General features: G+C 38.1%; 1 protein-coding gene across 2 annotated transcripts in view; it reads right to left on the bottom strand.

Moving 5' to 3' along the window:
- CDH6 (cadherin 6) overlaps positions 1-26974 on the bottom strand; it is a 140282-nt gene that overhangs the window by 25978 nt on the left and 87330 nt on the right. For both annotated transcript variants that reach the window (XM_065905230.1, XM_065905231.1), the window contains exons 3-5: positions 7323-7617; positions 3673-3792; positions 573-740 (exon numbers count right to left, since the gene is read on the bottom strand). In XM_065905230.1, coding sequence (XP_065761302.1) covers positions 573-740; positions 3673-3792; positions 7323-7617 — 583 coding nt within the window. The remainder of the gene's footprint in view (positions 1-572; positions 741-3672; positions 3793-7322; positions 7618-26974) is intronic.

Raw genomic sequence — 26974 nt, 5'->3', positions numbered from 1 at the left:
TAAGAGTGGGCACTTATCTTCCTTCATCTTCCTTCTTATCTAATCATGATTGTTAAAGATTTCAGAGATGACTTTTGGTATCTCAGTTAACCATAGTGTGGAAAACTATTTATGAGTACAAATGGTTTAAGTGTATAGTTATTTCTACAGTTTTATTTTTAGAAACAGTAAAATGATAAATCCTCCCCTTGCAAAGACTTAAAGGAGATTACATGCCTGATTAAATTAACAAAATATACAGTCGATTTTTTCCTAACAAATAGCAGCATGCTTATTTATAGCAGCACAAGCATATTTATGTCTGTGGTAGTCTTATTAATAAAGAAAAATAAAACAATGATATTGCCTTTATAATAACAGACATATCAGGCAACTGCTCAGCTAATTACTGATAAGCATTTATATCTACTGAGCATCAGTACTGTCAGTTCATTTTTAATAAATGCACAAGTTCTTACTAAGTTCACTAACTTTGGCAATTAACAACAATAAAGAAAAAATAAATATCATTCTTAAAAGTTACAGTTTTACAAAAATTCCCTGGAGAAAGTCATTCAATCAAATATTCCTACTCTGGGGAAATCGAGGAGGGTTGTCATTGACGTCAGTCAGCGTGATGTTCACCGTGGTAGTCCCAGATAAGCCGCCCATCTGGCCGCCCATATCCTTGGCTTGAATCACCACTTGGTACTGCTCTCTGTTTTCTCGATCCATGTTGAGCAAGGCTGTCTTGATGATACCTGTGGGTATGAAATTCAGAAATGGAAAGGGATGTAGTGAAAATTACTTTCCAAAATTATTAATTTATGCAAACAAATATAGATTGTCACCCACAATGTGCCTAACACTATGCAGATGTCATGGGTGACCATAACGATGATTGATTATAGATAACCTTTGTACTGAAGGAAATTAAAACCACATAGGGGAGGTAGATACAGTAAAACACACACACACACACACACAAACTCATTCACCTATAATGCAAGAAGAATGAAAATGAATGTAGATTACATCCTTCAGTAATGCAGACTGTAAGTTGTATAACTGTTAAGTGTTATAAGATGACACAGCAAAACATAACTTGGCATGTGGCACAGTGATACACTACTATGCCACAGTAGAATAAAAGACAATTAGGTGTATTATAAGGAAATTGTTAAGAAAGTCATATATACTTGAAAAGACTTCCCTAATGGCTCGGGGGGTAAAGAATCTGCCTGCCGATGCATGAGACGTGGGTTCGATCCCTGGATAGGTAGACCCACTGGAGGAGGAAGCAGCAACTCATTCTAGTATTCTTGCCTGGGAAATTCTAAGGACTTCGGAGTCTGGCGGGCTGCAGTCCATGGGGTCAAGAAGAGTTGGACATGAGTGAGCATGCATATGTATGTGCGCATACTTGCACAGACTCTTGAGTTTCACTTTATTGAATTCACTGATTCCTCATCAAATATACCCATGATAACGAATGTTCTGAATATCTTCTAAACCACAGAACTATGGTCTTATGAAAACAGTATTGGTTCTCTCATAATAATCATCTTGTATGATCCTAGAGAATCTTTTCCCTAAAGCTGAGGTGAACTTTAGCTCAACAGGTCCTAGCAGTGACCAACACTCTTCAGCTAAATAAAAATTATCTCTATTGTTAGGTAGTTAATAAAATACTTAAAGAACTTCTAAAATTTCATCTACTTTCTGTGTAAGGCTTAGGCGTAAATTAACCACAGTCTTTCAAAACTCACTGATGAAGTCTTTATAACCTTCTCTGGTGGCACATTCCAGTGCTTAATGACTAATGAAACTGAAAATATCTTTCTTTACTATTAACAGAATATCTCAGACAACAGGTCAATTTTATTCCTATAGTGCTGGCTCCAGTGAAAGTGAAACTGTTTTCTATTCTCCAAATAATAGTACTTCTCTATTTAAATACAGGAGATCACCTTAGCCTTTTGTCCTTTAAGTTGAATAATTCTAATTTTTCATCCTCATTGTCTCTAAACTCAACATTTTCTTTCTCCTTGGGATTCTTTCCAAGTTCATTGCACCTCTTACATTGATTTCCAACTAGATATAGTAACTTAGAAATGTTTTGATATCCAAACAATAATGGAAGCTTGAAAATTGTGTAAAAGGAACTTGACTCCTAACATGATAGCAAAAATACATGTGGAATTTATTATACAGTACAAGTTCAGTTCAGTTTAATTGCTTCACTCTTTGTGACCCCATGGACTGCAGCACACCAGGCCACCCGTGTCCATCATGAACTCCTGGAGCTTACTCAAACTCACGTCCATCGAGTCAGTGATGGATCCAACCATCTCATCCTTGGTCATCCCCTTCTCCTCCCACCTTCAATCTTTCCCAGCATCAGGGTGTTTTCAAATGAGTCAGTTCTTCACATCAAGTGGCCAAAATATTGGAGTTTCAGCTTCAGCATCAGTCCTTCCAATGAATATTCAGGACTGATTTCCTTTAGGATAGACTGGTTGGATCTCCTTGCAGTTCAAGAGAATCTCAAGAGTCTTCTCCAACACCACAGTTCAAAAGCATCAATTCTTCAGCACTCAGCTTTTGGTATAGTCCAACTCTTACATCCATACATGACTACTGGAAAAACCATAGCTTTGACTAGACGGACCTTTGTTGTCTCTGCTTTTTAATATGCTGTCTAGGTTGGTCATAGCTTTTCTTCCAAGGAGCAAGCATCTTTTAATTTCATGGCTGCAGTCACCATCTGCAGTGATTTTGGAGTCCAAGAAAATAAAGTCTGTCACTGTTTCTATTATTTTCCCATCTATTTGCCATGAAGTGACAGGACCAGATGCCATGATCTTAGTTTTCTGAATGCTGAGTTTTAAGCCAAAGTTACAATACAATATAAGTGGTATATATTAAAACACAATTCGTTATAGATAGTATGCTACTTTGTGGAGAAAGTGCAGAAAACTGAGATGTGGAAAAAAGAGTTAAGGCAATCCATTTTTTTTTTTTTTTTTAGGGCAGTATCAGTTAAGATAAGCTAGACAATGTGACAACCAACAAAGTAAAATCTCAGTGGTTTAACAAAACTAAAGTGTTCTGGGTAGGCCAGAAAGAAAATCTGCTCATGATAACCTTTAGATATTCAGGCTGAAGACTCACTTGATACTGGTTTCCATCCATGATCACTGTGGCAAGTGGGAGGGAAAATGGTGGATTATGCACCAGGTCTAAAAGTTTTGCTTGGAAATGACTCATATGACTACCACATTTCATTGCCTCAAATAAATCACATGGCTATATTTAGCTTTCCAGAAAGGTAGAGAGATGCAATCCTACTAAGTGACTAGAAAAAGAAGAATCAGAATACGTGTAAACAACCCTCTTGGCTATCAAAAGGGGTTGGCCTTTTAGTTTTATCTCAAACTGGAAGAAATAATAATGCAATGTGTAATTTTTCCAAATCTCCCTTGTATAAACACAGTAGATGAAAGATCCATTGTCAGATTTCTTGATTAAAATGATCTGGATGTCATGTTTACAAATATGTCACTGGTGCTTGGAGATGAATCTAAGAAAATTCAATCACACTGATTGTTTTTATTAAAAATATGCTAGCTCAGCTGAGCATGTCAATTAAAATTACAGATCTTAAAAAGAAGATGCGAGAGGAATTCTAACCTGTTTCTGATTCAACTGAAAAATAGGGCTGCCCCTGTAAGATGCTATAAACAACTTTAGCACTGTTCCCGTAGGTTGGATCATCAGCATCAGTTGCAGTGACTTGGACAACAAAGGTGCCTGTAATGAAAGAAATATGAATTGAAAATAAATTAAGGGTTCATTATGGATCCTTGATACCCACACATTAGGAAAAAGCACAATCATACTTCTATACAAAACTATCATGGCAAGGGAGTGGAGAACCACAGTAGGAATCTAGGCTAAAAAGCCTTGGATTTCATATTCTGAAGGAATGTGAGCAAGGTTCATAAATATTGAAAGGATTAAATTGAGCTTCCCAGGTGACTCAGTGGTAAAGAATCCGGCTGCAATTCAGGAAACATAGGTTCGATATCTGGGTTGGGATCATTCCCCGGAGAAGGAAATGGCAACCCACTCCAGTATTCTTGCCTAGGAAATCCCATGGACAGAATGGCAGGCTACAGTTCATGGGACTGCAAAAGAACTGGATATGGTCACTCAGCTGCTAAAGAATCTGCTCGCAATGCAGGAGACCTGGGTTTGATCCCTGGGTTGGGAAGATCCCCTGGAGAAGGGAATGGCTACCCATCTGCTGTATTCCTGCCTGGAGAATCCCCATGAACAGAGGAGCCTGGTGGGTTACAGTCCATGAGGTCTCAAAGAGTCAGACATGATTGAGTGACATTCACTTCCCATTAGTGACTAAAAACAACAAGGATTAAATTAAAGGGGAGCATGGGAATGATCATGACTTTGGGTGGAACTGATTCCAGTCCATCTCCAAGGGTGAGATTTGATTGGGTTTTTGCTACAGTGATCCTTTCAAGTTGTCTAGGCCTAAATATATTGGCATCTTTTTTTTTTATTTTAATTGGCATCTTGTACTACTTTTTCTACAAGGATTAGTTTAGGTATTGTTCAGTTGGAGGGCCATTTGTGATTTTGCTGAAAGTTTGTTGTGTTATAGGTGCTTTTGCTTCCTGAATGTAATGTGGTGATGTGGAGCCTGAAAATGCAGCAGCTATTTTGTGATCTTGGCAATGCCAGTCTGAGGATAAAGCTGAATAGGACAAAATTACAGAGAAATAGCTAGAATCCAAATCAAACTATGTTCAAAGTCCACTTTGCTTTTAGACTTAATGTGACCACTAAACACTTTCATTGTTTAAAGTAATTTGAATTGGGTTTTCTGTTAGGTGATAAATCTATCTGATAATTCTAAGAGGTTGAAAGACCTTGTCTTGAACCTTAAGAGAAGTAGCTTTGGATTAAGTAAAGAATTAATTGGAATAGTGGAGACTACACATCTGGAATTTATAATCCCCAAAGATGATTATAATTAAGTGTACAAAGAAAGCTATGTTGTTTCAGATTGGCATTCTTATTTTAGAGACCATAGTTAATAATACCATTCAAAGTACCCCTAATCCCCATGAAATTCCATGCAAATTTTTATGTGTATGCCTAAATGGATATGACACAGTAGAGAAGTGTCATAGATTTTATCTGATTCTGAAAGGGGTCTGTGACTTCCTAAAAGGGTAAGACCCTCTGATTAAGATCATTTTATGGATGAATTTTGGTATTCATATAAGACAGAGTAAACATACTGATAGAATTCTCCTGTCCATGAACAGAGTAGGGAAGTCACAGTTAAGGAATACTGGAATTTTCACCTTGCTCTTATAATATCTAACCAATTCTATTTATTGAACTAATATACTATACTGTCTTAGGGTGGCATACTCTTGGATGGAGCATGTTGATGCATGAGATAGAGCATCCATCCTTGTAATTTAGCAAGGAATGAGGGAAGAATGAAAGCATAAGATTTTATTTATTTATTTATTTTTTCTGGCATGTGGGATCTTCCTGGGTAAGGGATCGAACTTGAGTGTCTTACATTGTCAGGCAGATTCTTTACCACTGAGCCACCAGAGAAGCCCAAAAAGCATAAGATTTTAGAGTGAGAATCAATAGTAGAAGTCAACAAACACCTATGTTCTTACTTGACATCAATGCAAAATTTGATTGCTTTTAGAATATGATTATCTGGATATTTTGAATGCCTATTAGTTGCTGGTGTGGTACTTGGGGTTGTACACTTGTTTTTTCCTTTCATTCTTATAATAGGGATTTAGGAGTTGATGTTTATTATATGTTTTTTTATAGATATGAAACTAGAGGCTCAGAGATATCAAGTTGTTTATTCACCTAAGGCCACTTAGTGGCTTATTAGTAGTGATAGTTTCAAACTCCGGTCTATTTGACACCAAAGTCCATTTATACCACTTGTTGCTGTCCCACTACCTTTATGTGATTTCTTTAGGATCCCTTTAGTATTACAATAATGACATGTTAATTTACGATAATAATGAATATCAACGTAACTGTGCCTGTGTGCAAATTGGAAAAAGCCTTCTTTTCCTCAGGACCTGTTATTGCCAGGTACCCCCCAAATATTTACAAAGCATATTTGACTCTATAACAGCTTCAGAAGCAATGTGCCCCTTAGATTGTACACTCACATTTTTCACATCTGCCTTTATAGCTGTTCTGCATGGTGCCGATGATCAGACAGTCTTTCATTAATTGTTTTTGCCCTTTACCACACAGGAAAAATATTTTTTTCCCTAACAAATCTTCTGTTTAAAAGAGTTTTAATCCTCCACTTTGGTGATGATTTGTGATTTTTCTAACAAAATAAAGTGACTTAAAGCAATGAGATGAGCAACTTCTTCATGAGAAAAATTTGGATGTTTTATAATCATTTCTGTAGATTAGCTATTGTTCAAGTCTTGGAACTGTGAACTGAAATATCCCTGATATCTGACTCACAGAATGATGGAAATGTTTTTATTATGTAATCTAGCCCTTTTGAACTTGACACTGAGTGAAACTTAAAATAACCCTTTACACAAGTAGTTGAAAATTTGTCACTGTCTCTCCTGAAGTGTTTTAATGTGGTTCACAATGATGTCAGTAGGATTTTTTTCTTAATTTAAGAAAAATTCACATTTTCCCAATCTAAGTAAACTAAATGCACACATTAAAATTGGTAGTAGAATTCTGCACAGAGTACTAACTAACCATATTAATGTCATTAAAGTCTTAATTTTCACCATTTAGTAAAGAATATATCCCATAGACATCATCTGCGTATTTTTGATGGATTTTTAAAAAAGTTTTCTTTGAGTCTCTTTCTCAAATATAATTACTCTTCAGTCTGAACTGTAAACTCAGGGCTTTTGTTTTCCACTGGGGAGATCCTTACCTAATGCCCAATTCTACTATGGGCTAAAAGAAATAGAGAGGACTATAAAGAAATAAAGTGGACATTTAAAGTGGGAGAGGAAACAGATGAAATGATCTCTCCTCCCTGCCCTTCTCACTCTGCCACTTTTCATTCCCTAATCAGTAGAGCAAATGTTGTTTTCTTAAAAATAATAAGACTAAACTCAGGAGACACTGGTCCACTTCCAAAAAGGACCTAAATGGATTGTTTGAAACACAGTGCATCTAGGATGCAGCAGCCAAGTTCATTCACTTCAGCAAACTTCACTCATAGGATTCCTGATTCAGTTGATGTACCACTATAGGAAACAATGGAATCACATCTCACTTACCGACATCAGACATTTCGGGAACAGTGGCCGTGTAAACCTCCTTGGTGAATATTGGTTCGTTGTCATTGATGTCATGGATCTTGATGATGAATTCAGACTCGGGCTCCACGGGTCTCCCTGTTTTTCTGTTTATAGCCTGAGCTCGAAGTATGTAAACAGGTTTTTCTTCCCTGTCCAGCCTCTTTGTGGCCTGTATGTCCCCTGTGTTTTCATTGATAATGAAGAGATCTCCTGCTCCATCTCCTGAAAGGATATATTTAAGTGATCCATCTCCTCTATCCTGGTCTGAATGTAACTAGTGTAGAAAAAAAAAAATTAAAGAAAGTAAAAGTCAAGCATGTGATCCTAAACTGTTTGTCTTTATGATGCAATGCAATGTTAACTTTCATTCAAGTCTTTCTAAGGGTTGCAGATTTTTTTTCTTTTACTGTTTATTGAAATCCTCAATAGTAAATGCCATTTGTTAATGAGCATGTTTCCTTATAATCACAGAAATATTCCAGAACTGGAACTCGTGTAAAGTAATCTTTTACAATCTTTTAGTAATCTTCATTTTGAAGAATCCAAAACTACAGGCCAGAACAATAGAAAAATGCCCAAGGACACTTCAGTATATTTTAGTTTAATGTGGGAAAGGACCTTCTAAAAATTAGAGTCAGCCTAAAACTGAATAATCTGCCTTATGAAGTAGTGGGTTCTCTGCCCCTGAAGGCAATCAAGCAGAAGCTCTGATAAGATAAACAGCCAGTGACATGGGTCTGGGTAAAGGGTTGAGCTAATGAACAAAAAGACACAACTAAAGTGAAGAGGATGATTTTAACTTGAAAATGTAGCCCATGTTACTTATTCTGAATTTCATTTCCACTGTATTGACTTCCCTGCTATTTCTTTAGTTCCCTTTTTCCCACCTCAGCAAGACTTTGGGCAGTATTTTACAGGTCTTCTGATAATCTAAGGCTAATCACAAATTTTTTCAAAAAGTGCTTTTTATCAAGAACTTTTTTCAGACCTCAGCTGTAAGTATACATACAGAAAGGTTAGCGTTCACAGGAAGGCTGCTGAAACCTCTGAGGACCCTGTGAGGTCCTCCTGGGTATAAAAGCCCTTCTGTGTTTGTTCTTTCTTGTTTGTAGAAAAAGGCTTTAGTCTCCTGGGTCTTGTCTGAGTTCCAAAGAACAGACTCAAGCAGTTACTAATTAGGGAAGTGAGGGAATGCACAAACAAAGGAAAAGAAAATCATTCAGTGATAAGATAGTCTTATCACTCTGTGTATAAGATAGTTATACACAGTCCTAAGAGATATACATAACAATCTGACAAATATTTTGAGTTCTGCAGAAACTAAGCCCCCCATAAGGTGGAGGATGGTGATTTACAAGCTACCACAAGCATGTAGAGCCCAGATTGTTTGAAACCAGGTTTATGATTATGATTCCTGAAACATTATCCTGTTACCTTACCATCAACCAGTCAGAAGAAGGTCCATAAGCAGCAATTCTCATGCCAAATGTTGCCTTTAAAAACCCTTTCCTAAAAGCTATCAGGGAGTCTGGGTCTTTTGAGCATGAACTACCCATTCTCCTTGCTTGGTGCCTACAATATATGCTGTACTTTCCTTCATTACAACCTGGAGTCAGTAGACTGGCTTTCCTGTTCAGCAGTTGAGCAGACCCAAATTCTGTTTGGTAACAATCTCTACTTTATTTCAACTCCCTCTAAGTGGAGCACCAGCTATGTTACAATAGTAATGGCAACAACAGCAACAAGCAAACCAACTCTGTGTTCTCTTGATTAACACTGCATGGAATATTCAGAGTAACTTCTACAAACATATTTGAAAATAGAATCTCAGGGCAAAAGGGGGACTTAAAAACATATAACCCAGACTTTAAATAAGTATGTCCCATGGAAAATCATTTATACAAAATGCTGAGAAAAAAAGGTTCTGTGGCCCAATAATTTTGGGAAATACTTCATATTCTGCCTCTTTCTTAGAATCTCCCACTGCCCATTAACTTAAGAAAGGCTATAAGTACCTACAGTCCCAAACTGTACTAAACATTATTTGACCTGGCTTTCCTGAGCTTTCTTTGCTTATGAATCCTTTTTGGGTGTGATCCATACTGATGTTCCCCAAAACAGATTTCCAAGAAACTCATTTTGGGAAACATGAGCTAATTTAATGCATCATTGCAGAGTCAAGAAACTGAGGCTCTAGAGTACATAGAGTTTCCCAAATCACACAGATCGTGTGAGAGTCAGATTAGACTTTGAGTGCAAGAAGAGACTTATAGATTATTCTGTGCAACCACCTCATTTTGAGAGATAAACTGTGTCCAACACCACACAGCTACTGCTAGTTAACAGCAAAGTTTGAGGAAGAGAATATTATTCATGCAATTTGTAGCCCTGAAAGCAATTTGACAGAAATAATGCAAGATAAATGCGAATGGGGAGGAAATTGCTTAGAAGTGAGACAAACGCAATAAGAAATGTAAAACAAGTGAACACCATGATTTGTGTAATGTGATATGCTAAGAAAACGTTGAAACCCTGATTACACAGAAAGAGCCACTGGGGAAAGTTTTAACTCTCCATCGTCAAATTCTAATGACTGAAGAGAGCTCTTAAAAAGCTATTTCATTATCTCATGAGTAATGAAACCAATGTCATTGCCCATTGGCTCTGGCTCTGGGGCAGCCATGGTCAGCAGCCTGGCACAGTGCAGGGAGCACCACACCAGGAGAACCATGCATGGCTCTTGGTCATCCTCTCACTCACCAAATGTGAGATCATACAAGAGTCGATTAACCTCCCAGCACCAGGATCCTTATCAGAAAATGAAGTTAATGGAGCTACAGGACAAGGCTGTCATGAAGCACTATTTAGAGACGATATACAACTACTATGTTAATTCCTACATAAACATGGGATAAAAACATGTGTTTTATAAAGTGTCTTCCAAATTTAAGACACTGTTACTATTATTAGCTCTTAGTTAATAATAAACAGGTTTTTGCTTTTATTTTGACTTTGACAACTTTTTCTGAGGACTTTGAAAACCCCATTTAACAAACATACGGTATCGCTCAGGTAAAATCTGTTATCAAAAGCCAGTATTCTTCTACCAAGTGGCAACTGTTATCTTTCCATGTGATTTATTATATTCTGCATTCCGCTAGATTATAGACTCCCCTCGACTGGTTCTTTCATCACTTTCAATATGTAATCGCTGCACACTTAGTAGGTGAATACCATATCTGGTCACAAGATTTATTCAGGTAAAAGTAATCAGAAACTTATTTTTAGCTGTCAGGAGGCACCATTTTGATGACTTATAGAACAAACACCAGGATACTATAAAAGGGCAGCGGAGATGCCAACTAAGAGTTAACAGGGATTGCTCGGCAGATTCCACTTCTGATTCATCAATATTTGAAAACTAGTGGGAAAATGCACCTCATCACAAAGGCATCATATGATAATAAAACAATTTAACTTCTCCCTCCTTCCAGCACACTGTCTGCATCTGATGAAGTGCACAGAATAGAAACTTCCGGAAGCTTTAGTGTGCTCTTTCTCTACTCAGCTCCGCTTCTGTTGAACGCCCCTGGGGCCAGTTCTTTTTTTCTCTTCTTGGGGAGAAGAGGAAACATAAGACATCAGTGCAAGTGAAAGTGGTGGTGACAAGCAGACATTAGGGGTTTATTGAGCTCTTAGAATTTAATTGGATTTTTTTCTTTTGTGATGTCATTCATCATGGCCACTGTAAAAGGCAGAAGTTAAACAACAACAAATAAAAGGTTGTAGGCTGCCTGAGGCATGTTTTTTACTAATTTCAGTTTAATGTGGCTGTTCCATTAAGTTTAATCATCTGGTTCACTTTTAACGATTCACCATCAAGTAAAAATTATCCACTTTCCTCAGAAAGTCACATTTCATCTGGGGCTCTCAAGACTTTTTGCTACTGTACCTGGAGCATTTTGTTTCAGGAGGAGCTCTTGGTCTTTGCTTGTTTTTCTGTTGATTTATCATCATCATTATTTTTAAAAATAATAAAGTTTAAAAAAATTTTATTTATTTATTTAACTTTTTGTTTGCCCTGGGTCTTCACTGCTAGTTTTCTAGTTGCGGTGAGTGGGGGCTACCTTCAAGCAGGCTTCTCATTGCAGTGGCTTCTCTTGTGGAGCACGGGCCCTAGGTGTTCAGACTTCAGTAGTTGTGGCAAGGGGGCTTCATTGCCTCGCAGCATGAGGAATCTTCCTGGACCAGGGATCGAACTGGTGTCCCTGCATTGGCAGATGGATTCTTAACCACTGGACCACCAATGAAGCTCTGTCATTTTTTTAAGTGTAGTACCTTAATAAGTAAATACAGGAATTTGGTGTTACCGATGTGACCCCATGGCAGGCATCACCAAAGCAGTGCCAGTATCTTTTTACCTGCTATATGCACTACTTCCAACTTGATTTTGACTCTAATTCAAAGGTGTGACACTAATTGTACAGATTTTTAGTGGTTTATGGAGCTAGTTAATGCTGCTCCCTCCCTCCCATTACCTATGTGTCACTGAGTCACTTGTCTAAGTCCGTAACTAAACTGAATTTTCTAAGCATCACTGAGACAAGAAAGAATAGTTTAAACAGAAGCATACCTACATGACACATCTGAAAATACCTTAACAGGGGAAGGAATTGTGTGATTTTTTTTTTTTTGCTAAAATAAAAAATTGGGTTATGACTAATACGCTCATAGAAAGTAATGCGACCCTTTAAGAGATGGAATGAGTGCTAATCTGAGATATACAAGAATTAGAGAACAGCCATGGTTAAAAGATGTCTGATTGGGACTGAAGTGTAGAAACTGGATTTGCAGCGGGGAGACCACCTTTGTGCTAAACAGACTGAATAATATTTTAAATTGGGAAAACAAATTTACAAATCAAGTTAGGACAAATTGAAGCTTAACTGAATTCAATATGTATATGTATACACATACATATCTTGACATAATGCACATATACATAATGCTAATAAATACACTTAATGTTGTAAAAATTGTGAAGAGCTTGTTAGATAGAGTTTATGTCTGGAAGTAATTTCTCGAAGTCCATGACAGGGATTAGGAATGGATTCTATTTTAGAGACCATAGGATTAGATAGGTAAAAAATCTTTTAATAAAATTTTATATCATCAACATATTTTAATAATGCGGTATTAGGATGTTAGTGGTTAGTATGAGTTAACTAATTTATAATCTGATGATTCTTTTACAAGTTAAAATGCTGATGGCAGAATATTGGGTGGCTAAAATTTCATTTGGGTTTTTCTATAAGATGTTCTGAATGAACTTTTTGGCTGCCCAGTATTATTGTGGTGGGCTGCTGGAACTAGTTAGCCATGCGAGATCTCAGACCTCATCTGCCACCAGAATCAGAAACTCAAAGGGTGTTGCTCAGCAGTCTGTGTTTCAAGAAGCCCTTCGGTAATTCTGATGAGCGCTCAAGTTTGAGCACTAGTACTAATGTTAAAAGCAAGCAAGATCTTGCCAAAGGAAAGCATGGGTATAAAGTCATGGTATGTAGTAGCTGTATAACTTTGGGGAATTTAGTTAATTTCTCCAAGTCTTTTTCTCATCCACATAAGAATAATACTGATACTTAGATTACAGGTAGGTTGCTCTGAAAATTAATAAAAACAATATATGTAAAATGGTTAACAGAAGGCCTAGCTCAGAGATATGCTTTAATAAATTATTCTTACATCATTTAGTTGTTCAGTTGCTAAGTCGTGTCCAGCTCTTTTGTGACCCCATGAACTGCAGCACACCAGGCTTCCCTATCCATCACTATCTCCCGGAGTTTGCTCAAACTCATGTCCGTTGAGTCAGTGATGCTATTCAACCATCTTATCCACTGTTGCCCCCTTTTCCTCCTGCCCTCTTACATCATAAATATGAAGTATTCAACAGGTGGATTTTGAAGGTGAAAAGGCTTGTGTCTGAATTCTGACTTTCCTACTGATGAACTAAATTAATCAGATTACTGTAGTAGTCATGCTGTTCATCTTTAAGACAAAACTTAAAAATAAATAAAGAATGGTTTTGGAGAGGTGATGAAGTCAGTTGGGAAGTACTGAGTGTAAGTTGTCCAAGATACTTGCCTGGGAATTAGCTGTATCTGTAACTCTGGATCTCAAGAAAATGCCTGCTCTGGGGTTATATAGAGATTTGGACATTAATGGCATATAGATAGTAGTTGAATCTATGAAAATAGATGGATAATCTCTTTTAGAGAGAGTATGTGAAATGAGGGAAGACAAGGACCTAAGGAATATCCACATTTAAGGGACAAGGAGAGGAGGACTACCTGGCAAAGTTAGTTATTTTGAGTTTTGTCTTAAAGATGAACAGCATGACTACTACAATAATCTAATTAATTTAGTTGATCAGTAGGAAAGTCATAATTCAGACACAAGCCTTTTCACCTTCAAAATCCACCTGTTGAATACTTCGCATTTACACCAAAATCATCAGGACCACCAGAGTCACCCTAAATCTTCCCTTCTGTCTCTGTCTCCACATTTATTAGACCTCTGAAAGTGAAAGTGAAGTCCCTTAGTCATGTCCGACACTGCGACCCCGTGAACTGTAGCCTACCAGGCTCCTCCGTCCATTGGATTCTCCAGGCAAGAACACTGGAGTGGGTTACCATTTCCTTCTCCAGGGGATCTTCCCAACCCATGGATCGAACCCGGGTCTCCCGCATTGGAGGCAGACGCTTTAACCTCTGAGCCACCAGGGAAGCCCCAAGTCCTGGCAATCCTACCTCTTGCCTGTATCTTGACTCACCACCTGTGGTGGTGGTTTAGTCGCTAAGTTGTCTGACTTTTGTGACCACTGTGGACCGTAACTCGCCAGGCTCCTCTGTCCACGGGGTTTCCCAGGCAGGAATACTGGGGTGGGGTCCCATTTCCTCCTCTGGGGGACTCACCACCTACTTTGTCTCCATTCCTACTGTGCTACCCTGGTCCAAGTCACGACCATTTCTCCTCGGTCTATTGCACTGAGGCTCTCCCACACATCTTGTGCATCTCTTTTTCCTTTCTGCAATTAGATGAACTTAAACAATTCATACATCAGGTCTTTGTAATCTTGATCTCCACAGGGAAGTCTTCCCTAAGTGGCTAGTCTAAGTTATATTCTCCTCCTAGAGTCTCCCAGTTTCTTCCCTAGTTAGCCGTCAGCACATTCTTGATTTTTTTTGTTTTTTTTTTGAGAATTTCACAGCTATTTCCATGTTTTAGTCAGCAAACAACTAGATTGCAAATTTCATGCAAAAAGACACCAAACCAGTCTGGTTCACTTCTGTGTTCTTAGCACCTGACCTATTGGCACACTGTAGATCTTCAACAATGAATGATTACAAAGAAAGAAAGAATGGAATTTATACAGATACAATTGGATAAAATATCAATAATCAATGAAACACAGAAGATAATCAATAAATCTTAGTGTTTTCCACCTGCTTTCTCACTTGATTTTAGGATAATTCTATGTATCAAGAATATATGTTCCTGAAGTTGCCAGATAAATTAGCAACTAGGGTTTCCCAGATGGCTCAGTGGTAAAGAATCTGCCAGCCAATGCAGGAGATCCCTGGGTCAGGAAGATCCCCTTGAGAAGGAAATGGCAACCTACTTCAGTATTCTTGCCTGGAGAATCCCATGGACAGAGGAGTGTGGTGAGCTACAGTCCATGGGGTCATAAGAAGAGTTGGACATAATTAGTAATAAACAACAACAACAACCAAACACTAAGAACATTATCTAATCTAAGCAATCCGAGAGAGAATTCAAATTACCACCTTAGATATAAAATATTTTATTTAATAACCAGTTAAACTTCAATAATAAAACCAACCTGTACGGGATTTGTTGAAAATAGCAGATTTGTTTATATCACCTTAGATATAAAATATTTTATTTAATAACCAATTAAACCTCAATAATAAAACAAACCTGTATTGGATTTGTTGAAAAGGTAGTCCCTTGAGTACCTCAAACATTGTAAGAGCCGAGACAGAAGTCATCTCTTAAGGGTGAAGAAGCTTCAAGATTTTATGCAACCATATTTCGAGTATCATCCTGTTGCTGAAGCTGATGCAAAATGAATGGAAAATGCTCCATTTCACAGAAACACTGTTCTACTAAAATATAATTTAACTGTCAACCATGACCATTTTAAAACACTTACTGGCCTGAAGAGCTACATAAGGCACTGGATAAAAAACATCTATTATCTACCTTCTATATATACATTTTCAAATTAGGCTTGGAAATACTGACTGCTATATAAAAGAAAGTGAATAAAAGCAGAAATTAGACACTTTAGTGTTGTTAATAAGTATTAGTTAGAAATAATCACCGACTCAGTGGATATGAGTTTGAGCAAACTCCGGGACATCATGAAGGACAGGAAAGCCTGGCATGCTGCAGTCCATGGGGTGGCAAAGAGTCGAATGTGACTTAGCAGCTGAACAACTGCAAGGTAAGGGAAACATACGGAGCAACACAGAGGGAACTTGTGAATTGAACATGGTGATGTCAGGGCATATGTTAGCTCTTTGATGGTTTAGAAAGACTTCTTGGAGAAGGCTGAATCACTGAGGGGAGAAAAATGACTTGGCAACCAGCATGAGCACGTGGCATGGTTTCAAGCCTCCGTGTGGGAGAAAATCAGAGGAGGCCTTGAGTATGTGCCTGGAGTAATAAAAACAGTAAAGTCCAATGAAATAGAAGTGCCCTTCCCTTGAGGTGCAGGGTCACATATTTTCTCACACTGCACTCAGATGTGCAAGGGAAGATGCAACTTTCTTATTCTTTCTTTTTTTAAGTAGCTTATCCCTCGAGCTCTAATCCCATTGAGTACTAGGAACTCGATATTGGATTGAATATTCAGTCAATAATTTAGTGCAATCCAATAAAGTCTCCTGATTCAATAATACAGTCTCTTTAGATAACTCTTTTAAATAAATCCTAGTCTTTCTGGCTTCTGCTTTCTCCCTTTGCTCCTGATTCAGTCCAAGATGATGTCTGAGTGTATGAAGAGGAGAGATCCACATGGCTCAAATCAGTGGGAAAATTGGGGCTTTTGGAACTGAGGGCAGTTCTGTACTGCCTCTGATCCATTGGTTCCTAGACAATAGCTCTCATCCATCATTTTCCTCAGGGGCATCTATGGTTTTCCCCAGTGAAATCACAGATCTGCTCTTCAGGGTCTGAGGTGATTGCACCCACCCTGCTTGCCTCATTGGCATCGCATACCCCCTAATGTCTGACTGTCACTTGTCCATTGCCTTTGGCAAATGTGACCTTAGGTGTAGGATTACTTTGTCCTTGGTAGGTACCATCAATGAGATCATCTACCCTTTTCTTTCCCTGGAGAAGCCCAGGAGATAAAAGGAGCTTCTCCCCCACCACATGATTGTCTCAAAGGGAAACAGGCAAAAACCCACTCTCTTTTCACCTTTACACACAAACTTGCCACTCCTTCCTATACCTTCTTTATTGGACTTGAGAGACACTGTCTCAGGGAAGTAGAAATGACCTCTGATACACACAGGGGCGAGTTTTCAGGTGTTTAGTAGCCAGGAATGTGAAATCCCTCCCTCAGTTTCAAGAATTTATTGTTGTTCACTTGCTGAGTTTTGTCCAACTCTTTGTGACCCCATGGACTGCAGCATACCAGCCTTCCCTGTCTTTCACTATCTCCTGAAGCTTGCTCAAACTCATGTTCATTAAGTGGGTTATGCTATCCAACCATCTCATCCTCTGTCACCCCCTTCTCCACCTGCCCTCAATCTTTTCCAATCAGGGTCTTTTCCAATGAGTCAGCTCTTCATATCAGGTGGTCAAAGTACTGAAGCTTCGACTTCAGCATCAGTCCTTTCAATGAATATCCAGGATTGAGATTCTTTAGGATTGACTGATCAGGTTTCAAGAATACCCCATGACTTAGGTTTTGGTGGGAGGAAGTGTCAGTTTCCACAATAAGAACTGAGATGATAACTGAGGAGGAAGAATGACAGATGGCCTGTAGCCCAGAGTCTGGCACTGATAATTTTTGGTAATTGCATTTATAAATGGGATTCACAAGTTCTATTAAACTGGCCTAGCTACTCTCACTTTTTCAAGAAATATTTATTTATTTGGCTCTATCAGTTCTTAGTTGCATCACATGGGATCTTTCTTTGCAGCGCAGGGACACTCTACTTGTAGAGTATGGGCTTAGTTGCTTGGAGGCAGGTGGGATCTTAGTTCTCCAACCAGGGGTTGAACCCATGTCCTCTGCATTGCAAGGCAGACTCTTAACCACTGGACCACCAAGGAAGTCCGCAGGCTTATCTCTTGATCTGTTAAGTGGGTTCTAAAAGAATCTAGAAATCTCTCTTCCTCTGACAAAACCTAGGATCAGGTTGCCTCCATATCCCATATTCTTTTTCTATTATACCATGTTGCCTCTTATCATGACCAGAAAAAATTCTATTCTTCTATATAAGTAATTTGATTGACTTTTATAACAGTGGAAAATATTTTATCTTTAAGTTTTCTCTTATCTGACTAATCATTTGGTAAGGGTCTATCTAGGATTTGGGAAAATAATAATAGCAAACATTTATGAAGCCCATACTATGGGCCAAGTAATGTGCTGTAACTTGTTACATAGATTATATAATTTATTACTCATTACGACCATCTTCCTATCACCTCAACTGATGAGGAAACTGAGGTAAGGTAAGAGTTCAGTGGCTCCTCAGCATCATACAACCAACAGGAGAAGGATTTGAGTCAGGGTAGTTTGACACCATAGTCTAGTCTGTTACCTACAACATAAATATTTTCTCTGGATATTTACATTCAATTCTATGAATGGAATTCCAGTTGAGCTATTAAAAATCCTAAAAGATGATGCTGTGGAAGTGCTGAACTCAATATGCCAGCAAATTTGGAAAACTCAGCAGTGGCCACAGGACTGGAAAATGTCACTTTTCAATTCAATCTCAAAGAAAGGCAATGCCAAAGAATGCTCAAACTACCGCACAATTGCACTCATCTCACACATTAGCAAAGTAATGCTCAAAATTCTCCAAGCCAGGCTTCTAAAGTGTGTGAACCATGAATTTAGAAAAGGTCGAGGAACCAGAGGTCAAATTGCCAACATCCACTGGATCATCAAAAATGCAAGAGAGTTCCAGAAAACCATCTACTTCTGCTTTATTGACTATGCCAAAGCCTTGGACTGTGTAGATCACAACAAACTGTGGAAAATTCTGAAAGAGATGGGAATACCAGACCACCTGACCTGCCTCTTGAGAAATCTGTACGCAGGTCAGGAAGCAACAGTTAGAACTGGACATGGAACAACAGACTGGTTCCAAATCAGGAAAGGAGTATGTCAAGGCTGTATACTGTCACCCTGCTTATTTAACTTATATGCAGAGTACATCATGAGAAACGCTGGACTGGATGAAGCACAAGCTGGAATCAAGCTTGCTGGGAGAAATATCAGTAACTTCAGATATGCAGATGACACCACTCTTATGGCAGAAAGCAAAGAAGAACTAAAGAGCCTCTTGATGAAAATGAAAGAGGACGGTGAAAAAGTTGGCTTAAACTCAACATTCAGAAAACTAAGACCATGGCATCTGGTCCTATCACTTCATGGCAAATAGATGGGGAAACAGTGGAAACAGTGACAGACTTTACTTTTTTGGGCTCCAAAATCACTGTAGATGGTGACTGCAGTCATGAAATTAAAAGACGCTTGGTATTTGGAAGAAAAATAGTTATGACTAACCAAGACAGCATATTACAAAGCAGAGACATTACTTTGTCAACAAAGGTCCATCTAGTCAAAGCTATGGTTTTTCCCAGTAGTCATGTATAGATGTGAGAGTTGGACTATAAAGAAAGCTGAATGCTGAAGAATTGATGCTTTTGAACTGTGGTGTTGAAGAAGGCTCTTGAGAGTTCCTTGGACTGCAAGGAGATCCAACCAGTCCATCCTAAAGGAAACCAGTCCTGAATATTCATTGGAAGGACTGATGCTGAAGCTGAAACTCCAATACTTTGGCTACCTGATGCAAAGAACCGATTCATCTGAAAAGACCCTGATGCTGGGAAAGATTGCAGGCTGGAGGAGAAGAGGATGACAAAGGATGAGATGGGATGGTGTCACCAACTCAGTGGACATGAGTTTGGGTAAACTCAGGGATTTGTTGATGGACAGGGAGGCCTGCCATGCTGCAGTCCATGGGATCACAAAGAGTCAGACATAACTGGGCAACTGAACTGAACTGAACTATGACATTCATTAAAGATTTATTCTGTACCAAACAATATTTTAAGTGATAAGTTACAAAGATCTATCTAATTCAGGATTTTTGACCTCTGTACTATTCACATTTAGGGCTGGGTAACTCCATTCTGGGCATTATAAGATTTTAGCAGCATCCTTGGCCCCTCCCCATTGGATATCTGTGGCACCTTTCAAGTTGTGACCATCAAAAATGTCTCCAGACATTGCCAAATGTCCCCTAGGGGACAAAATTGCTTCCTTTGAGAACCACTGATTGAATCCTATATCTATCTATCTATCTATCTATCTGTTTATCCTTTTATATTTTTTCTCATTTTGTATGTTGTAACTTTAAAAAATATGTTCATATAATACCAGGAAGTTTTCTGCATTTGCAGAGTTTCCATATGACCCCATTCAATTCAATCTTTTATCTTTTGTTAGATTTAATAACCACGGAAACAGACCTTGCGTTATGTGAAGGAGAATTTTTGACAAAAGTGCTAAAAGCAAAAGAATTTAAAATCTAAACTCAGGAGAAATGTATTAACTCCCTTGACATTTATCTTTTACACTCAATATCTTGAATTTAATGTCAAAAGTACCAGAGTAACTATTAAATGAACAAAACTTTAGTGCTATAATAGTTGGGGTAAGCAGAATAATGGCTCTCCCAAAGATGTTCATGTCCCAATTCCCAGTGACTGTCACGTCACCTTACATGGCAAAAAATACTTTACGGGGTGATTAAGATGATTTTCAAGTAGGAAGATTAGGCTGGATTATGCAGGTGAGCTCAATGTAATTACCAGGGTCCTTATAAGGGTAAGAAGCAGTGAAGAGTTGGGATCAGAGAAGGAATTGTGATGATGGAGAGGAGGAGGAGAGAGAGAGGGATGAAGATGCTATGCTGCTGTCTGTGAAGATGGAGGAAAGGAGGTCTCCATGAACCAAGTAGACCAGACAGCATTTAAAAGCTCAAAAAGGCAAGGAGATAACAGATCCTCCCCTACAGCCTCCAGAAAGACATCTTGCAGGCATCTTGATTGTGGCCTAGTGAAACCTATTTCAGACTTTTGACCTCCAAAGCTATAAGATAATAAACTTGTACTATTTTAAGCTATTAAGTTTGTGATCATTCATTACAGTGGCAATAGCAAACTAAGGTACTTCTTTATCTTTGAAATTCGAGGTGAGCTGGAACTGCAGGTGGTCCTTCACGAATTTTAGTAAAGAAGGAAGAAAACTAATCCTTGGTGAACACTTACTATGTGTTAGGTACTGCAGGAGAAATGATGCTTTTGAACTGTGTTGTAGAAGTCTCTTGAGAGTCCCTTGGACTGCAAGGAGATCCAACCAGTTCATCCTAAAGGAAATCAGTCCTGGGTATTCATTGGAAGGACTGATGTTGAAGCTGAAACTCCAATACTTTGGCCACCTAATGTGAAGAGTTGACTCATTGGAAAAGACCCTGATGCTGGGAAAGATTGAGGGCAGGAGGAGATTGAGACGACAAAGGATGAAATGGTTGGATGGCATCATCAACTCAATGGACATGGGTTTGGGTGGACTCCGGGAGCTGGTGACGGACAAGGAGGCCTGGCATGCTGCGGTTCTTGGGGTTGCAAAGAGTCGGACACGACTGAGAGACTGAACTGAACTGAACTGCAGGAGTGCTTCATTTGTTAATCAATTAATACTCATAATCACTCCAGGAGATAAGCTTTATTTTCTCTATTTTACAGAGAAACTTCTTTCAGGGAGGTTAAGTAATTTATCCAAAGTTAACAGCAGACCCAGGGAGTTTACCAAGATCTGCCTGTTTACTCACATCAGAGCATACTACCAGTCTGCACTTCCTACCGTAATTATAAACACTATTGGATTCATTATATTTACTATAAGAGACCCCAGGCTAAGTTATTTGTAAATTCTATTGGCACAAATGATATAAACTGTGATAGATATTGTTGTTCATTTGGGATTTATCAATTAAACAAATGCATTTTGGTTTCTTCACCGCATGCAGTTATTTTCCCAAAAAGGCGTTGTTTACTGCCTTTTGCTTGGCTCTGGAAGTCCAAGGTCTTTGGCAGACTGAGGCATTAGTCTCAGCTCCTGTTTAGTCTAACATTTTCATTTTCAAAAAGCCAGTGGTAAATCAAGCTGAGAGCCAGATACCCAGTCGAAAATTGATTTAGGAAGGCATTGTAACTTACTAGTTACAATCCAACTTTTTGCCTTTAGGTGTACTCTCTTCAGTAATTGTCAAATCTAAGGACACACATACACACATACACTCCGCCTGCCCCCCTCACCTTTTCTTCCTGACAAATAGACTTTGGAAGAAAATATTAATAAATGCAGACATTTGAGACATGATGATTCAAGCAGCAGAAATTAAAAAAAAATTCTCTTCCTCACAAGCTAATGGACTTTTCCCTAAATGTGTTTTTCCTCAAAGGTAAAAAACATACTGGATATAATATGGTTATGTTGACTCTTACTTAGGATCTAAAAAGTTAAAGCCATCTCTTTATAAAACAAGTAGTTTGCTTTAGGGAGAGATTATTTCTCATTCAAATTCATAACTCCCAAGCATCCTGTACATGTCCAATAAATGATGATTAAATTGAATTCTGTAACCCACTCATACAGTGAAGAAATAATAGTGAGCAATTCTAGGAGAAAAAATTATGAGTTCATTTATTAGCTTTAGTTTTTCTTGCAGGGGAACAGCTTATAAATTCTTAAACAATTTGAATAGCTTTGTTTTCTGTTTCTGTTTTTTGCTTTAAGGGAATAACTAGGAAACAATCAGTGAAAAAGAAATGTGTCCAATCTGGCTGGCCATATCAGGATCATCCAGAAGTAAGGTGGGCTAGAGGCCAAGGAACATTTGCAAGGGAAATAGACAGTGACCTCCAACTGCTTCCTTAAGAACTAGATTCTAAGATGGGTTCCAATTTCACTGCTTTCCTTAATAGCTTTGCATGAATCCAGTGTGCGATTACTGAATTTGGAGATTAAGTTGTGATATACTGAATAGTAATTCTGTACTGGTATAACTCACAAACAGATGCATAAAAGTAGGCCAGTCAGTTCAGAAAGATAATTCCCACAATCTAACAAAAGAAACTATCATAGGAACTGTGTTGTTCTTTTCTAGAAACAGCGTTCTCACGATGATGTCTGTGCCCTAAACTCAGTACAGCGACATCACTTTGCCAACAAAGGTCTGTACAGTCAAAGTTATGGGTTTTCTAGTAAAGTACGGATATGAGAGTTAGACCATAAAGAAGGCTGAAGACCAAAGGATTGATGCTTTTGAATTGTGGTGCTGGAGAAGACTTTTAAGAGTTCCTTGGACTGCAAGGAGATCAAACCAGTCAATCCTAAAGGAAATACTGAATATTCATTGGAAGGACTGATGCTGAAGCTGAAGTTTCAATACTTTGGCTACCTGATGGGAAGAGCTGACTTATTGGAAAAGACCATGGTCCTGGGAAAGATTGAGGGCAGGAGGAGAAGTAGGCAACAGAGAATAAGATGGTTGGATAGCATCACTGACTCAATGGACATGAATTTGAGCAAGCGCTGGGAGATAGTGAAAGACAGGGGAGCCTGATGTGCTGCAGTCCACGGGGTCCCAAAGAGTTGGACATGACTCAGTGACAGAATAACAAAACTCATTGCTCTAACTCCTAAGCCCTTGTGCTGCCGTTCTATTTGCCCACCATGCTTGAAATACCCTCTACTACTTTAACAAGGTAATGATGTCTTTTAAGGGAAGAGTACTAGACTAAATCATATCAAAGATCTGAACTCCATCCCCACCTCTGGCACTCTGCTGGCAGCGGAGCTGTGTGTGGTCTCTTAATGTTTCACACCCAAAAGGATTGAATCATGCTCAACTGGAACAGTGCTCAGATCACGAGGAATTCTGTATGTATAGAGTAGTTTGTAAACGGTAGTGCTTGATAAAATCTGGAAAAGTATTATCATTGCTCTTGTCTCATGACAAATTTCTTGCAATAAGATGCTGCTGAAAAACCATCTAAGATGCCTCTTCACCTGCCAGGGGATGATCTTGAGTTTCGTTTTCTGTTCTGTTGCTCCCTATCCAGCACCCTCCCTGCCCCCGCTTCTTTGCATTTTTACTTAATGGTTTGAATTGTGGTAAAGATTGTGCCTGCCTCATTATCACTTTAAAACTTAAGTAACATGATGTCCAGTTTGTTGAAAAGGAGACAAAATTAAAGTACTGCCACTCAAGTCTGCCCAAGTCATCTAATTTTCTTGATTTGATTTTGAAATCATATTTTCTCCTAAGAGGCAGGTAGATTGGTAATTGTCAAGATCATAGCTTTTGTACAATTGTAAACGGTTCCTCCCTTTTCTTCTTTTTACAGAATATATAGAGTTGGGAGACTAGATAGAACACTCAAGATACAAATGGATGATAAAGTAACTTCTTTTAACCTACTCTACTTTATTGATTTCTTAAAAAAATTTTTTTAAGCACTTTTATTTGGCAGTAATCTCAAACTTAGAGAATATGCAGGTATAAAAATGGCTTAATTTGATTTCTGAAGGGAAAGTTTGCTTCCTGGACGTATTTATCTTCACTGGGAAAACAAAAAAGAAACAATGCTAGGATGTAGATTATGTAAATGAGCCAGATTCTTAAGCTTCACAACTAATGAAAAGAAAACAATAAAGCATGCTAAAGTTTTACGTAACTGTTTTAAAGCAGAACTTTCTTGGCATCTTCTCTTTCATGTTTTGCTTCTGAATTGTACTTATAAATAGTAGAAAGAGTTATGAGATTATTTTTCAGAAATGATTATTTTTCCTGTGAGAACTCAAAATATGTTGATTAGAAGAATATATAGTTGGTAAAAAAAAAAAGAATTAGTCATTATACAGAATTTTTCTCTCCCTCTGTTATTCCATTTTTCTCTATAGCTGATTTTTTGTGAATCACTGTAATCAACACTCTTAGGTCTTAAATGATTTTTCTTTCACTGAGCACTTGAGTCGTCTGCACAGTGTAGCTGCTCAGGAGTTTCAGGAAAATATTTTTTTCTATTGGTGAACCCTGGCTTTTTCTCAATTTGTTCCAAACTTTCTTCTGTGAGATCCTAAATAATGTCTGACTTTTCATTTGTAAAAGTCTTAAAGGAATCAACTTTTATGATACAGTATTATTTATGTATTTTCATTTTTATCTTTCCTTTTAGATGTACATACAACTGTGTTATCTTTAATGTCTCTGGTTTTTACTAAGGAAGCTCGCATTTTCTTCTAGTATAAATACCTGTGTCATTTTGATGTGAAATTTTTAGAAATAATTTCTATGGAAAGACTTTCACAATGAATTTGGTTTAAATATTTACTACCTAACATATCCTTGAACTTTAAAGACTAGATTTTCAGTTGTCAACAACTCAAAACACTATCAACGATATCCACATCAAATCATCCACACCAATAAGTTGGTAGGAAGTTTTTAGAAAATATGGCAGATTTTTATCTTTTGTGGTCATTGCTGCTTAATTGAAGTAGTATTTGTTTCCAATGTGCAAAACCTGTGCTTGGTATCTTTAAGGATAAAAAGATGGGTGAGATATGTAGTTTAGGGTCTTACACAGTTTATAAAGATATGGATAGTCAAAGGTTTAAATACAATATCTAAAGTATCAACTGAAAGACCAGACCTAGAACCCAATATAAATCAGTACTCAATATACTAAAGGTCAAAGTTTAAAAAGTTTTGTTGTTCTTAAAAAGGGCAATTAAATAAGTAAATCAAAAGTAATTTCCCCACAATAATAAACTTTGGTTCAATAATATAAGGATCTCATGTTATTAAATCCAACTTAACAACTTAGCTACTATAATTCGAATTTGAAATATTATTATATCCTAAGTGCAATAGTCATTTTTGACTATTAGATGCATTGAAGTTTTATAACATTTCACAGTAGTTTAAATAATATAAACTCCAAGCTGTGGTGTGAAATAGCCTTAATAGGAGGATCTACAAGAGTCACCAGGATCATCAAATTACATAAAGTGTAGTGCTCATGTTATTTTTAGTTTATTTGAGATAACAAAGAGAACTTTGAATCGCTGTTGAGTTGTGTTTGCGGCTGCCTTAGCTGCTCTGGTCCCATCTTCTGGCCTGTAATACATGACTTTAGAGAAGGGGACTAAATAATAGTGATACCCTCACCTGGGCACCTTGCGTCCATTCTTCTCTTCACCTTTCCTGTTCTCTGAAGATGCACTTGATAGTACTGAGAGGATGTTTCCCTCCTTGCTCTGGTCTTCCCTTAGATCCTTGCTAGTGAGTATGATTTGCTGGTCGCATTCTAAGCTATTTCTGTATATTACCTTAATTAATCCTCACCTCAACAACTTTATCACTCCCCTCATTTAACAGCTGAAGAAATGGAGGACAGAGAGAAGTTAATAACTCGTCCAATATTACCCAAGTAGTCTCAGTGTAGCTAAGGATCAAACATAGGCACGCTGCCCATGCTATTAACGTCACAGTCTCCAGTGAATAGCTGTTGAATGAATGAAAAGCATTTTCTCTCAAAATCTATTTGAAAATGCCATAACTGAGATAGTTTCTTCAACAGTCTTCTTAACTCCAATCTCTGTTCCCTCTAGTCAGCATTAAATCCCACATCCCGACTGATATTTCAGGGTTTTTGTTATGCTTTCATTACTGCCCTCAAGTCTTCTGAAACACATCAATCCACCTAAAATACTTATCCATATATTTCACACATGTATACATTTTAATCTTTTAAAATATCTCCTTTTTCTTGTGCACATGTACTTTCTGTGACTAGAAAACTGGAAGACGCTATACATAATTTTTTTCTGGTTACAATATATTCATAGTTTTTCATATTTAAAATAATGCACCAAACCTGTCATTCATATCAATGTGAGAGAAGTGAACTAGTGAAAATTGCTCAGTCGTGTCTGACTCTTTGCAACCCCAGGGACTACACAGTTCATGGAATTCTCCAGGCCAGAGTGGGTAGCTAGAGTGGGTAGCTGTTCCCTTCTCCAGGGGATCTTCCCAACTCAGGGATCGAACCCAGGTCTCCTGCATTGCAGGCAGATTCTTAACCAATTCAGCCACCAGGGAAGCCCAAGAATATTGGAGTGGGTAGGCTATCCTTTCTCCAGCAGATCCTCCCAATCCAGGAATTGAACCAGGGTCTCCTGCATCGCAGGCAGATTCTTTATCAGCTGAATTACCCAGGGAAGC

Source organism: Muntiacus reevesi, chromosome 14 (assembly GCF_963930625.1).
Source record: "Muntiacus reevesi chromosome 14, mMunRee1.1, whole genome shotgun sequence".
NCBI lineage: Eukaryota > Metazoa > Chordata > Mammalia > Artiodactyla > Cervidae > Muntiacus > Muntiacus reevesi.
This window is presented reverse-complemented; position numbering and strand designations above follow the sequence as displayed.